The sequence below is a fragment of the Stegastes partitus genome, unplaced genomic scaffold, assembly GCF_000690725.1.
Source record: "Stegastes partitus isolate 25-593 unplaced genomic scaffold, Stegastes_partitus-1.0.2 Scaffold115, whole genome shotgun sequence".
NCBI lineage: Eukaryota > Metazoa > Chordata > Actinopteri > Pomacentridae > Stegastes > Stegastes partitus.
Genome location: NW_007577846.1, coordinates 303,488 through 319,025, shown reverse-complemented (window position 1 = coordinate 319,025; position 15,538 = coordinate 303,488). Strand labels below are relative to the sequence as shown.

The 15,538-nt window shown below is 39.7% G+C and overlaps 3 protein-coding genes across 3 annotated transcripts in view; 1 reads left to right on the top strand and 2 right to left on the bottom strand.

Annotated features, from left to right (window-relative positions):
- The window catches only part of timd4 (T cell immunoglobulin and mucin domain containing 4), a 20,292-nt gene extending 20,039 nt beyond the window's left edge, over positions 1-253 (bottom strand). Inside the window, exon 1 of the mRNA XM_008278110.1 lies at positions 233-253. Coding sequence (XP_008276332.1) covers positions 233-253 — 21 coding nt within the window. The remainder of the gene's footprint in view (positions 1-232) is intronic.
- A 192-nt stretch (positions 254-445) lies between these two features.
- On the top strand, positions 446-2,368 carry LOC103354645 (tripartite motif-containing protein 16-like). Its single transcript, XM_008278089.1, has one exon. The coding sequence runs from the start codon at positions 446-448 to the stop codon at positions 2,111-2,113; it is 1,668 nt and encodes a 555-aa protein (XP_008276311.1). The 3' UTR covers positions 2,114-2,368.
- Positions 2,369-2,707: 339 nt separating this feature from the next.
- Positions 2,708-14,513, bottom strand: LOC103354644 (uncharacterized). Its single transcript, XM_008278088.1, has 9 exons — positions 13,920-14,513; positions 13,300-13,505; positions 12,237-12,345; positions 10,322-10,496; positions 8,961-9,062; positions 8,144-8,587; positions 7,710-7,829; positions 6,203-6,732; positions 2,708-4,283 (listed from the first exon to the last, which is right to left on the bottom strand). The coding sequence occupies exons 1-8, from the start codon at positions 14,406-14,408 to the stop codon at positions 6,689-6,691; spliced, it is 1,689 nt and encodes a 562-aa protein (XP_008276310.1). The 5' UTR covers positions 14,409-14,513; the 3' UTR covers positions 2,708-4,283; positions 6,203-6,688.
- Between the last annotated feature and the right edge of the window lie 1,025 nt (positions 14,514-15,538).

Sequence of the window (15,538 nt, the reverse complement as noted above, 5' to 3'; positions counted from 1 at the left end):
TATCTATCTATCTATCTATCTATCTATCTATCTATCTATCTATCTATCTATCTATCTATCTATCTATCTATCTATCTATCTATCTATCTATCTGTCTGTCTATGTCCTAAAGTAATAAATTAATCTACTGTGTCAACAACTTAGATATTAATGTACCATGAAAAACTCAAAGACACACAAATGACAGTGTCAAAAAATATTTATATTAGCCTATTGAAGTGACACTGTTTACCTGTGGCAGGTAGACATTCATGGTCAAAAGTGTTTTACTGCCGTTCTTCAAAGCGCTTCTCTTTCTGCAACTTGTTTCCTCCCTTCAGACCTTTGAAACTGGATGGAACGAACACGCGGTGACGACAGACAGCTGACTGGCTCAGACTTTCACTCAGTGTAGTTTCACTTCCCTGAGAGCAGGAACTCACTCAGTCGCTGCGCAGACGAGAAAATGGCGCAGAGAGGAATTAATCTTTATTCAGAAAACATTTCGTGTTCCATCTGTCTGGATCTGCTGAAGGATCCGGTGGCTCTTCACTGTGGACACAGCTACTGTCTGGACTGTATTAAAGGCCACTGGGATGCAGAGGACAGTAAGAGAATCTACAGCTGCCCTCAGTGCAGGAAGACTTTCAAACCGAGGCCTGTCCTGGAGAAAAACGTGCTGCTAGCAGAGTTAGTGGAGGATCTGAAGAAGACTGGACTCCAAGCTGCTGCTGCTGATCACTGCTATGCTGGAGCTGAAGATGTGTCCTGTGATGTCTGCACTGGGAGGAAGAGGAAGGCTGTCAAGTCCTGTCTGGTCTGTCTGGCTTCTTACTGTGAGAAACACCTTCAGCCTCATTATGATGTCGCTCCATTAAAGAAACACCAGCTGGTGGAGCCCTCCAAGAACCTCCAGGAGAACATCTGCCCTCATCATGATAAGTTCATGGAGATTTTCTGTTGCACTGATCAGCAGCTGATCTGTTATCTCTGCTCTGTGGATGAACATAAAGGCCACGACACAGTCTCAGCTGCAGCAGAAAGGAAGCAGAAGCTGAGGAAACTGGAGGAGAGTCGACTGAACATCCATCAGAGGATCCAGGACAGAGAGAAAGATGTGAAGCTGCTTCAACAGGAGGTGAAGGCCATCAATGACTCTGCTGATAAAACAGTGGAGCACAGTGAGGAGATGTTCAGCCAGATGATCCGTCTGATCCAGAAAAGAAGCTCTGAGGTGAAGCAGCAGATCAGATCCCAGCAGGAGGCTGAAGTGAGTCGAGTCCAAGAGCTGGAGGAGAAGCTGCAGCAGGAGATCAGTGATCTGAAGAGGAAAGATGCTGAGCTGAAGCAGCTCTCAGAGACACCAGATCACAGCCAGTTCCTCCACGACTACCCCTCAGCGTCAGCACTCAGTGAGTCCACACACTCATCCAGCATCAGCATCCGTCCTCGGAGACACTTTGAGGACGTGACAGCAGCTGTGGAAGAGCTCAGAGATCGACTACAGGACGTTCTGAGGGACGCACGGACAAACATCTCACTGGCCATCACTGAAGTGGATGTTTTACTGCCACAACCAGAACCAACGACCAGAGCTGGATTCTTCAAATATTTTAAAGAAATCACTCTGGATCCAAACACAGTCAACAGACAGCTGTTATTATCTGATGGGAACAGGAAAGTGGCATCGGTGACTCAACTACAGTCTTATCCTGACCATCCAGACAGATTCACTAACTGGATTCAGGTCCTGAGTAAAGAGAGTCTGACCGGACGCTGTTACTGGGAGGTGGAGTGGAGAGGAAGAGTTTATGTCGCAGTTTCATACAAGAACATCAGCAGAACAGGGAGACCATATGAAAGTGAATTTGGATTCAATGACAAATCCTGGTCTTTACGTTGTGACGCCAGCAGAAGTGTATTTCGGTACAACATCACCGTAACTCCCGTCTCAGGCCGTCCCTCCTCCAGAATCGGAGTGTACCTGGATCACAGAGCAGGTGTTCTGTCCTTCTACAGCGTCTCTGACACCGTGACTCTCCTCCACAGAGTCCAGACCTCGTTCACTCAGCCGCTACACGCCGGAGTTCGACTTTGTGATGGATCCACTTTAGAGTTCATTCAACCTGAATAGGCTGAAGTCTTAAAGAGCAGCTGTAGAAACCAGAATGTTTTCCTTTTTTATTAATTTCTGTTCTTCTTGACTTAACCCCATCTAGTGGCAGAAGGATGGGGATAGAAGCATAGGAGACTGCCGGGAAGGTGTGGACAGAGACAGTCTTTTGACCACAACTCACATCCACGGAGTTTATCTGTAACATCCTAAGCCTTTTTGTTTCTGAGCTTTAAAGAAATTTTATGTTCCAATAAATAGCTCCTTTTTTTCAAACATTTTTTGCTGTGGACATTGTTTTCCCTGTTTTCTGTTCCTTTTTTTTTTTGGATGTGTCGAGTTGTTTCTGCACAGCCACCACAGTGGCTATACAGGCTCAGGAGTAGCCACTACAACAGCTGGTTACGATGTCTGAGTTTGCAGGTGATTCTCATCGTACACTGTAAAACACCACGGTTTGTTTTTAAGTCTTTTTTTTTTTTTTTTTTAACTGTTTGCAGCAAAAAAGTTAAAACAGGTAAAAAAAAATGTAGAAATGCAAAAATCTGTGTTTTTAAAAGTAATAATTTGTTCTTTTACAACAACTGACCATAAAATTACAGCTTTTACTGTATCTGAATGAGCAGAAAACCAACAGTTTTATTTTGCAGAGGACTGAGAAATGATGAATAGGTTTGTACACAAGTGTTGTTGTTTACATGTTGTGTGTAAAAATAGAACAAGAAGCAGAAACAAAAACACAGGCAAAAACTGTAAATAATGTCCACATTGAAACTGTGTTAAATACATTTGCTTTACATATATTTGCTGTTATATGAAAGTAAATGATGTATTTAAGAAATACAAAATGGATAATCATTTGTTTTATTGTAGGTTTACAGATTTTCTGTGTTTTACTAAATGAGAAGAAACATCCAGTCAAATCACAGAAATAAAAAGTATTAATTTACATGTAGTCCAAAAGAAATGATGGAATAATGTGGGATAAGTTCATTTTCTGTTCATTATGATTATTCAGATTTATTTTGTAATTCATGTTGTTCATGCTGATTCCAGGTTCTTTGTAGCGTTTTGTGAAATAAATATTCAGATAAATTCAATTTTCTCTGATTTATGTCACTCCAAATGTTGTGCATGTTATTTCTTCTTTTTGTTTTTTTATCTTTTTCAAAAGAATTTTACTTTCGTTATTTACTTTTTGTGTCATTCCCACTGAGTCATCTTGTGCAAAAGACATGACTTTGTTCTCGCTGTAGTCGTGGTTGTGCTGTTTCTATAGAGGTGCAGGACTTTATATTTCAGTCAAAAATGATCCCAGAGTGAGGTAAACTTAAAAAAGAAAAATAACAAACTGCAACAAAACTTCTGCAGATCAAAATGCTTTACACATATTAGTTAGAGCAGAAAACACAAATGGACACACTCGACAACAACAAGGATACAAACTTAAACCAAAACATGTTTTTTGTAATTATTTTATGTTAAATCGGCCTCTTTTAGAATGGACTCTGCTGCAGAAGACTACACACACACACACACACACCTACACACACACACACACACACACACACACACATATATATATATGTTACAAATTCCCTGCTGGCAATGGGGAAATGGCTGCCTCTGGTGGACACCTGTGCCCTGAAGCCTCCCATGATTCCCTAACGCAAGACAGGTGTGCCACTGAAGGGCTGGTGCCTCAAAGCCTGCCTTGATTGCCAACGGAAAACAGGTGAGAGAAGAAGAGCTGGTTGCATGCATTTGAGGCTGGTCGGTGAGCTGCAAACATCTCTCCATACATTTGAAGCAAGCTGGGAATCCCTCTTCAACAGATCCATGTGTGACTAATCCGTAAGATGATTTCTTCTTTATTTCTGGGGGAGTTTAATTACTGGTTGATGTTTAGTTATATTTCCTTCTGTTGATTAGTCACTAATTTTGTGTTTGGGTTATTGTTTATTTATTCAGAACAACCATGGACATGAAGCGATGAATAAATATTGCAAACCAAAACTCCATTGACTGTGTCTCTTTGGCCGGAGAGGCTATAGTGGTCAGCATTCACCATTGTTATGTTAACGAGTCAAGAGAAATCTCTAATAATATATATATATATATATATCTCCATCCATCCATCCATTATTTGTTAGCGTTGCCTTGTAGACATTTAATTAATATTTTTAACGGACTAAATATAACTATAACTCCTCCCGAGGACGACCAAAAGTGTAGCTACAAACAGATCATTTATGAAAATATCGGCTCATTCCACCTGAAATCTTCAGGACTTCTGCTCCACTGTGTCTGATTTGCTTACTACTATTTTATTATAAACTATGAATATTTAAAATTTTATAAAGTACTTTCTAACTTCTTTTAAAATCACCCTTTGACCCACTTTCAGCATGTGACAAGAAGTTTGATCTCATTTTATAATTTAAAAAAAAAAAAAAAATGAAGAGAAAGACAAGACAACTTAAGAACAGAATTTGATTTCTTTATTTTCTCTCTATGTAAATTACTATCAACATGAATCGTTAATACATAATATATATCTGAAATGTAAAATAAATACATCTAATATTTGAATGCAAAGGAAACAGTCTTTTGAACAAATCTCTTCATAGACACTGATGCTGTAGTGATGAGTGTGACGGCCCGAGCTCTGTTGCTGTGTGGGCGGACCCAAAACGAAAAGGGAGGCAGGAGAAAAGAGGTTAAAGGAAACATCAGTCGTTTGAACAAATCTCTTCATAGACACTGATGCTGTAGTGATGAGAGTGTCGACCTCCAAAGTACAAAAAAACACCAAAATAAACCAAACCGTTAATCAAACACTTGCAAATGAAGAAATGAGCTGACATCAAGTTAAATAGGATGAGGATTCACACTGACAAGAAAAATTAATGAAGCAGAGATGTTATTCTCAATGCAACATTTGGAAAATGTTTTCCAGATGTTATCAAGGCCTCGGATGACAGAATGTGTTCTTTTTTTTTTACACAGAACCTTTTATGACGATTTTATAATGTGATACATTAAAGATTGAACATTTGCCTTCTTGCTGAGGGAACACTTTACAGAATGTTCTATAAAACATTTTCACAATGTTCCATGATGCCAAAGGAAGGATGTTCTCAAACCAACACTCTGAAAATGTTTTCAAGATGTTATCGAGACCTCAGATGACAGAACGTTCTTTATCAGACGCTGTTGAGGAAACACATTACACGTTCTTCTACAGCAAAGACGGAACGTTCTCAAACCAACATTGCAACAATGTTTTCCAGATGTTGTCAAGGCCCATGACGAGAGAATGTTTTTATACAGAATGTTTTAGAACATCGCTGCAAAGTGATACCTTAAATGTAGAACATTTGGGCTTTTTGGTGAGGGAACACGTTATCAAACGTTCTTCTGCAAAGTGTTTCCACAATGACAACAACAGAAGGATGTTCTCAATGCAAGACGTCCAAGATGTCAGATGATGGAACGTCCTTTATAAGATGTTCCTGTGCTGCAATATATTAATAAAGGTGGAACATTCTAGCTGCAATGTTCTGAGGATATTTTGGAAATGCTGTTGAGGGAACACATCCTCAAAATCTATGAAACATTCCCACAACAAACATTGACATGATAACAAAAGAAGAACGTTCTCAGCGCAGCATTCAGTTCTAAGAACCTTAAACCTCAGAGCCTAATGGTCCAACAACGTTTTCAAACATTTTCAGAACATCTTTAGCTATCAGACCTTTAAAGAGAAGAAGAACATCATCCTGGGAACTAAAAGAAAACTTCCCATTGAAACCATTAGTAAAACTTTGCAGGACTTTCCCAGATTGTTTCTGGCGCCAAAGAACTTGCAACATCACGTTCTTCTTGCTATCAGAACCGCTAACTCTGCAGCTAATCTGGTATTTAAAAATGGGTTCGACTCCTCTGTGGAGGTAGAAGGCGTTTGGTGCCACAGAGCTCCTCAGTCTGTTATTGCGACATGTACAGTTAAAACATTAAGTCACTAAAAACATTACTTTTGCAAAAACTATAATAAAGCTTCTGATTAAGAAAAATACTCGATCAGTGGAATAAATCAGTTCATAACAACAGATTTTTCCTTCACTCTATAATCGCACCATCAACATCTGTGATCTTCCTTTTTCTGGCTCTGTCCTGGACAGAGTAGAACTTCCCTCTGTTTGCAACAACCATCTTTTCCACCTTGTTCAGCAAATGAGCGGAACGGTTCTTCTTGCTGGAGTTGGGGTTGATGTTCAGGTCGTAGTATCTGTCTTCTACTCTCTGGGGCAGAATCTTCTTCAGCTTGTCTTTAGCTAGAATCACCTGAAGCTCCACATCTGTCTCTGGCTGGTCGTTGTGGGTGAGGACTACGAAGGTATGCCACCAGACATCCTTTCCAAAGATCTCCTCCATCTGCCTCACGGTGTCTCGTTCTTCATCGATGAGGGTTCCCACCTTGATGACCAGCAGGAAGGCGTGGGGCCCTGGGGCCAACATGTCGACGCATCTCCTGATCTCCGTCTTGACTTCAGGTGTTTCTGAGAGTCCAGGAGTGTCGACGATGGTCACCTCCTATTTAAACACCTTCTTTGTCTGCAGACAGCACTGAGCGTTCCCTGAAGAGAAGAAACACAGTTTTCATGCAAAATTTAAATATTGTCTTCTTTAACCCTCTGAACTCCAAGCAGTTTCTAAGCTTTTTTGCACCTGTCTCACTTTTCCTCACTGTGGACTTGCTTTACCACCCAGAGCCCTCCAAACAGTTCATGGTTGATGCCACCGACAGTGGAATCAGGGTTGTCCTTTCTCAACACTGTTTTGTTGATCATGAGCTGCGTCTTCTTTTCTTGCTGGTTGTCCCCTGCAGTGAGGAACTACAGCATTGAGGATAGAACTGCTAGCTGTGGTCCAGGAATGGAGGTTCTAGCTGGAGGGCTCAACACGTCTCTGTGACCTGGACCGACCACAAAATCTTTGATATCTACAAACAGCTTGGTGAACTTTGTTCCTGGGACAGTTTAATTTCACCTTCACCTACCGCCCCGGTTCCGGGAACATAACACCCAAGGCCTGCTTGCCAATTCACTCCCCATGAGGAAGTCTCTATGGTAAAAACCTCCTCCTCCCGTGTGGTCGGCGCAGCCAGGAGGGAGATCAGCAGGTGGTCTCAGAGACATCCACTCCATGAAAAGTCTTCCAGGTCTTCAGGGTTCCAGTGGGGGCATTCCTCTAAGGTGATCTGCTATCGTGGGTTTCACAGAACCCTCGGCCTCCTTCGTCAGTGATTCTGGTGATCGTCTCATCCTTTCCTGCAGCAAAGCTTCACAATGAGCTTCTTCCAGCCTTCTATGACTTCTTCCTTTACCACACTGCCCCTGATCCCACATCGCTGTGGACTTCGTTACTGGTCGACCTTCCTCTGAAGGTAATACCACAATCCTCATTATCTTAGATAGAAGCAACACCTTCGGCTAGAGCCACAGGCTGCACTCACTTGAACTGGCTTGCAGGTTGTCAACAGCCAATATTACCAATTATCATTGGTAGTATTTACCAAAGATGATACAGCAGATTCAGATTTATCCTGTGTTACCTGAGGATGGACTGGCAGCAGCACGACAAGTAATGAAGGCATCTTTTCTCAGTATGATGTTTCCACTGGAGCTCTTTCCTGATCCAGTCCTCCCAACAAGAACCAGTCTGAGGTCTGGCACTGGAACACAGAGACACACAACATCCATTCAGCCATTTGAAGCTACACTTTTTAAAGGATCATTGAAGTTCATTGCCATTGGCTGTATTTCCTATTGTTATTTATGTTGTAAAAATTCAGGGAAATAAGGAAAAAATTGTACATCGAGGTAAGCCCTGAACGGACAAAAAATCTGTTCAGAATGACTCCAAAGATCCCTACATGACCGAAGCCTCGTCCAAAATGATTGAAAGAATCTTTTATTCACAATTCATCCAATATGACTTTGAAACTTTCTAAATTAACGAAACTTGACAATTTTCTTGTGATCTTACCCCGGATGACTCTGTCCTTGACAGAGTAAACGTTGTTTTCAGCAGCCACCTTGTCCAGCAGATCCCAGACCTGCTGTTTGTTGTTGAGGACGTAGCATCTGTCTTCCACACGACAGGGCAGAATCTTCTTCAGCTCAGTTTTGGTTCTATCCAGAATCTGAACATCTGTCTCCGGCTGGTCGTCGTGGGTGAGGACTACGATGGTGTGCCTCCAGACGTTCTTTCCAAAGATCTCCTCCATCTGCCTCACGGTGTCTTGTTCTTCATCGGTGAGGGTTCCCACTTTGATGACCAGCAGGAAGGCGTGGGGCCCCGAGGCCAACATGTCGATGCATTTTAAGATCTCCGACTGTCTTTCCATTGTTTCTGAGAGTCCAGGAGTGTCGACGATGGTCACCTCCCAGTTGAACACCTTCTTTGTCTGCAGACAGCACTGAGTGTTCTCTGAGGAGAAGAAACACAGTTTTCATGTAGCATTAAATATAATATTCTTTATCCCTCTGAACTCCAAGCAGTTTCTGGTGGGGCTTTTTTTTGTTGTTTTGTTTTGTTTCTCACACATTCTGTCTCCCTGTGGGTTCATTTATCACTGCAATATTAAGTCCTGCACCTCTATGAAAACAGAACAACCATGAAGAACTCAGAAATGTCTTCTGTGCAGAATGACACAGTCAGAATGCCATAAACCATAAATAATACAACTTCAAAGTTTAATTTCTATGAAATGTGGAATCAACAACATTTTTCCAAGCACACAAAAGTGTTACCAACATTGGAAAAAAAGGTGGCTCCACATGGAGTAAACATCCAGTGTTACCTGCAGCAGCACCACCAGCACTGAAGGCATCTCTTCCCAGTATGATGTTCCCACTGGAGCTCTTCCCTGATCCAGTCCTCCCAACAAGAACCAGTCTGAGGTCTGGCACCAGAACACAGAGACACACAACATCAAATACTGTCATGCTGTTAAAAGAAAAACTGAAGATGTTAGGGATCATTTAATTTTAGTTGCTGTATGTCCTAGTAATGTTTCTACTGGTTCTTGATGAGAAGCTCAAAATGTCCAGAATGACTAATAAGTGTGCAAAATTATTTAAATCCAAAACGACTCTATTTTCACTCCAAAAGACATGAAGCATGACAAAACCTTGTGCAAAAGGAATCAACACTTGTCTGAAATGACTTCAAACGTATAACGTGACTCAAAATTCAATGAGTCAAATACTATTTTCAAACTGACTCAAAAGTTGTCATGACTAAAAACAAGTCCAAAATGATCAAATATATTGTACAGAGTCACAATTAGTTTAAAATGATTGAACATTTGTCCAGTATGACTGAAAACTTGACTTAAATGACTCAAAGATTGCTCCAAATTACTTGGTTTTTCCAGAGTGACTTAATAGTTTTTTCCAAAACAACTTGAAAACTGTCTGAAATGGAAAAAAACTTGTCCAAAACAACTCAACAATGATCAAACTCAGAATGACTCAAAATGTGTCCAAAATTACTAAAAATTTGTTCCTCAAATGTACTCTAAAAAAAAAAAAAAACAAATTTGTTAAAACAGCAAAAGCTTTGTTCAAAATAACTTTAAAAAATGGTCTAAAATGACTCAAAATGTGTCCAAAATTACTAAAAATTTGTTCCTCAAATGTACTCTAAAAAAAAAAAAAAACAAATTTGTTAAAACAGCAAAAGCTTTGTTCAAAATAACTTTAAAAAATGGTCTAAAATGACTCAAAATGTGTCCAAAATGACCTAAAATTAGTCCAATATGACTCAAAACAAATATTCAAAACGTGTCCAAAGACTAATAACATTCCAAATTGATTCAGATATTTTTTTCTGAATAACCTGAAACCTGTCCAATAAAATTACGTCCTGAATGACTCAAAATTTGTATAAAATCACTTCAGCTGTCCAAAACTGATCACAAATTGCCCATACTGACCCAACATATATTTTTGTACATAATGACTGAAAATTTGTTCAAAATGGCTCAAATGTTTCCCAAAATTATTGAAATATTCTCCAATAGGTTTAAAAACCTGTCTCAAATTACTGTAAATAATGTTCAAAGCTTACAAGATTTTTGTGTTTTTTGGTAAACAGAGGTTTATACAGTGAACAGGATTATGTTTAATGCACCCGATCAAAGGAAAGCTGCTGTAATACCCATGAAACGCTGCTCTAGTGAACACTCCTTCTCCAGTGGGGAGTCACAGTCCGGCCACAAACTCTTAACCTGGTTTTCAGCGTCCTCCAAACTTTCGAAAGTCCCGATTGGTACTTCGCCTGGATCGCAGAACTTGAGGTTCTTTCTCAGTTGATCAGCATCAAAATCCAGCACCTGCAAAAGAACAAAACAAAACAAGCAACATTTTTCATCTTTATGAAAAATGACTCAGATGTATCTAAAATTTGGTCTTCATACAAAGATACTGAACAGTTCATGATTCCAGCTTCTCAAATGAGCTTCAGTTTTAATAATACTAACACCTTTTTTTGTTTTATTACACAAAGCAAATTTAAAAAGAAAACAAATAATCAAAAAAGTGTATGAGTTGCAGAGGCATACTCAGCCTCTGCAACAGGAAAAACACAGGGACACCTCCCACAGTCCAAAAACATGTTGAGGATTGGTGATTCTAAATTGTCCGTAGGTGTGAATGTGAGTGTGCTTGGTTGTCTGTCTCTAAGTGTAGCCCTGTGATAGACTGGTTACCTGTCCAGGGTGTCCCCTGCCTTTTTAGAGAATTTTTTTATTACTTTCTTCAAATTCAGAACTTTACATCCATCTCCTCAGTATCTGGTAACGTTGCCTTTAAACTGTATGACTTTGGTCAAACGTTCTGGGTTTCCTTCCACAAGCTTCTCACAATAGTTTGATGAGTTCTGGCCCATTCCTCCTGACAGAACTGCTGGAACTGAGTCAGGTTTGTTGGTCTCCTTGATCCACTAATGATCTCCAGGACTGAGATCAGGGCTTTGTGATGGCCACTCCAGAACATGAACTTTGTTGTCCTGAAGCCTCTCTGTAACTCATCTGGTGGTATGTTTAGGGTCATTGTCCATCTGAAGACCCATTAGTGCCCAAGCTTTAACTTCCTGGCTGATGTCTTGAGATGTTGCTTCAATATTTCCACATAATGTTCTTTCCTCATGATTCCATCTATTTTGTGAAGTGCACCAGTCCCTCTTGCAGCAGAACAGCCCCACAACATGATGCTGCCACCCCCGTGCTTCACAGTTGGGATGGTGTTCTCAGGCTTCAAGCTTCTTCCTTTTGATGGCTGGACATTCCCATGGTGTTTATACTTGCGTATAATTGTTTGAAGGGATGAACGGGGAACCTTCAGGCATCTGGAAACTGTACCCAAGGATGAACCAGACCTGTGGAGGTCCACAGTTCTCTTCCTGATATCTTGGCTGATGTCTTTAGATTTTCCATGTTGTTACAAAAGGAAGCAGTGTGTTTGAGATGTGCCTTAAAATACATCCACAGGTGTGCCTCCAGTTAACTCAAATGTTGTCAATTAACCTATCAAAAGCTTCCAAAGCCATGACATCATCATCTGGGTTTTCCCAAATAGTCTGACGTCATACTAATTTTAGTGGATGTAAACTTCTGACTTTGAAGAAAGCAATACATTTTTAAAATTCTCTCTCTCATTATTCTGGTGTTCAGCAAATATAAATAATGTTGTTAATCCTAACTGACCTAAAACAGGAAAAGTTTAGTCTGATTTAATGTCAGACAGTGAGGGAAAAAAAAAGAAGGTTGGAACGACCCACTTCTGGAAAAGTGAAGACTTTTTCTAATTGTTTATACATTTTAGGCTTTGGTTTGGTTTGGTTGAGGTGCTGGACTCACAAAGATATCTCTTAATTTCCTGAAATGTGCAGGTCAAAACATCAATCAGCAGAATAACCCATAATAATAAATGACAACCTGCAACAGTAAAATCCTTAATTTTGTTAATGCATCATTAATAATCTAATGATATGATGTTGGAGGAAACAGTTTATCAGTTTCCTTCTTTAACATTAGAGGCTGCAGCTTTCTACAGAGAATAAGCAGTGAAGATACCTGTTTGTCCACATGCGGGGCGATGGCGACGTTATCCCAAATATAAAACATTGTCAAAGACATCTGAACGTCCATTTGGTTTTTTTCAGGTCTGCAGATCAGCTTACACCTGATGGAAAAGCAACAATGATCAACTCCACAACTCACAGAAGACTTCAAACTGCTTCATGACACCTCACAGCGCTTCGTCCTACAGCTGAAGGTGACAAGATGTTTCTATGATCCTCAAACACATCGTCCTCAGTCTGTGTCTGTGTGAGGACATTTTTCAGAATGTGTAGAGACTTCAAAAAGTGATGGCATTTTAAAAATCTGAAAAAAAAAATGCTTTTGAAAAGTGAGGAATTTTCTAGTAGCTTTGTTTTGTTTTCACAAGTGAGAACATTTTCAAAAAAAAATTGGACATTTTTCAAAAAGTGACAAGAATTTCCCAAAGTGAGAACATTTCTGGAGAGCTGGTTTGGGTTTTTCAGAAAAGTTAGGTCATATTCACACAAAAGTATAAGGAAACAAAAAGGGATATTTTTAAAATATATAATATTTTCAAAAAGATTGTATTTTGAAAAGTGGGGACATTTTTTATTTTTTTTTAAAAAAGAGGACATTTTTCAGTTAATAACTATATTTGCACAAATTGATAACATCTTCAAAAAGTAATGCTATATCCAAAAACTGAAGACATTTTTGAAAAAGTGAGTATATTTTTGGAAACACCTTTAAAGAAGGAAGGATATTTTCACATGTGAAGATCTGTTTCAAAAAATGAGGCAACTTTCACACAGTGAATACATTTTCCAAAAAGAGGTCACATTTTCAAGAAAATTAAATTTTTCCAAATAAAAGTATTTTTCTTTTCTTTTTAAAATTTTTTCAAGTCTACTTCACAAATGGGACATTTTCAAAAAATGAAGACATTTAAAATATATATATGAAGTTAGGACATTTTTACATAGAAGCTATGTTTGTTACAGAGGGACAACTTTTTTTCAAAAAGTGACAACATATTAAAACAGTGAGTACAATTTCAAAAAGCCCATTACATTTATCTGTTTGTAGGTCTTACCCGTGTGTCTCACTTATGGCGTACGGCCTCCAGATGAAGCGGCCATCTTTGTAAACACAGACGGCGTTCGGGTCGTCAGTCAGCAGAGGATACTTGGAGAAGAGCTCCTGATTGGCTGGACTGTGGACCAACACAGTGTGCTGCACTTCCTGTTTGTACAGGACAGTTTCGTACACCCGCATGACCGGCTGATCCCCAGAACAAAACTGAAACAATAACAGATGTTTTACTGGAGGACTCTGACCTCACTGTACAAGAAGAACTCATTCATCAGAGTCTCTGTAAATGTACCAACAACAACATAGATTATCATCACTGATGGCAGATTAGCACTCATCACACGACGGATGACATTTGTGTCTTGTTGTGATTTAGCCTGTTTGTTGTTTATTTGTATCTCTTTGTGGTCATTCTGTATCTTTTTGTTGTCAACTAAGAAAATAATTTATTCATTTGTCAGTTTCATTTTTTTCTGTGCTGCACTACAGAAGATAATGTTTATTTCAGCCACATGCAAGAAAACAAAAACACATTCATGACTTGTGCATTTTAAAGTATTCTCTTTTGTTGTGAAAGTGACCATGTAGATAGATTGGATGTAATTTTTCCAGAGTTCCTACCTGCAGGCGGTAGGCCTCCAGCACCTCCTCCAGGGGGAAGGTGAAGCGGTACGAGCCCAGCCTGGACTTCTCTGAGAAGGCTGGAGAGGTGGTAAACTTATAGAGGAAGTTGGGATGCATGGCGGCCTGATCCTCTGTAAGGTTGGAGAATTTCTGCTGTAGGAGCCTCGTCTCAGCTGCCTTCACCTCGTCAGGGCTCACAGCCAGACTCCACCACAGCAGGATGCCTCTGTGTGGATCCCTGGAGCTGTTGTGTGGAAACCTGAAGCCTTCGTCCCTCCTGATGCCACGTAACCCCCATTGATCTGTGTCGTGTTTCAGATGAGCCACATGGAACTCCGGATGGGGGTATTCTGGGATGTTTTCCTTGGAGAGGTACTGGTTTCCCAAATGTTGAGCTTCCTGTTTCAAATCATCCAGGTTTAAGTGTCGACCGTTGACATAACGTTCATAACGTCCTCTCCTGTTTTTCCGTGTCTGCACTGGCATGTTTAGATGAGGTTATTATTTAAAAAGACAAATTTATAATATCTGCTGTCAGAAACATAAACTGAAACTCTGCTGCTTCCGCGAGGAAAGGCGTCTTATCTCTTCAACACAGTTCAAACTCTAACATGAGCTGTTCTCTGGACACAGGAGGTGAAACTTACTGTGAACACACAAACACACACATACCAGATCCTCCGCCTACTTCACAGTGTAACCCTTTACGTGCTGCTGGTCACATACATCTGTGGTCGCGCCTCTTTGTGATACTTTTGTGGGGGTTTTGTGTCTTTTTGTGTTAAATTTTTGTTTTTGTCATCATTTTGCATCTCTTTGTCATCATTTTGTGTTTCTGTTGTTAATTTGCATCTCTTTGTTGTCAATTTTTTGTAGTTTTGCGGTCACTTTGTGGTCGTTGTGTGTTTTTTTGTGGTCATTATTAGTATTTGTCATGATTTTGCGTCTCTTTGTAATCATTTTGTGCCTCTTTGTTGTAACTAAGTGTCCCTTGTTTATCAAACCAGCCTGTTGTGTAAATACACTTTGTTATTTGTGTGATATGAAACCTGCTTGTCGTTAAATCTGCAGCTGTGCAAAGTGAATGATGGCAACAATATCTACATTAAATGTAATTTGTACCACACCTTTCTTGACAAAGGGGTTAAGAAAAGTACATACAGGTTAGAATACAGAGGTGAAAAGTCCAAAGATCACCAACTGTTAATAATTTGTAGTGTTCACAGCAGGTTATTGGAGATCTGAGCAGCATCACCCAGCTTCTCATGACTCCCGATAGTATGTGTCTGCAGAGCCCGAGGCAGCACCGTCAGTGTGTTGTGGCACCAGTGCACCACCTGCTGAATGATCTAAATGCAGAGACTAGTGCACAGCAAAGAAACTAAAAAAACATGACAAGCAATACATTATTTTATTTTAGATATTAAATATTACAGAAAATAAACTGATGCCAATAAACATATCAATAAAACAAAACGAAGCATAAAATTGTACAAACACTACATAAGAGCCAGACAGAAAAGATGGCTTTGGTGCCACGTCTCTAAGAAGTAATCTGCTGCCATGTAGTGTAAATTAAATTTATTATTATTACTATTATTTTATTTTACGAACAA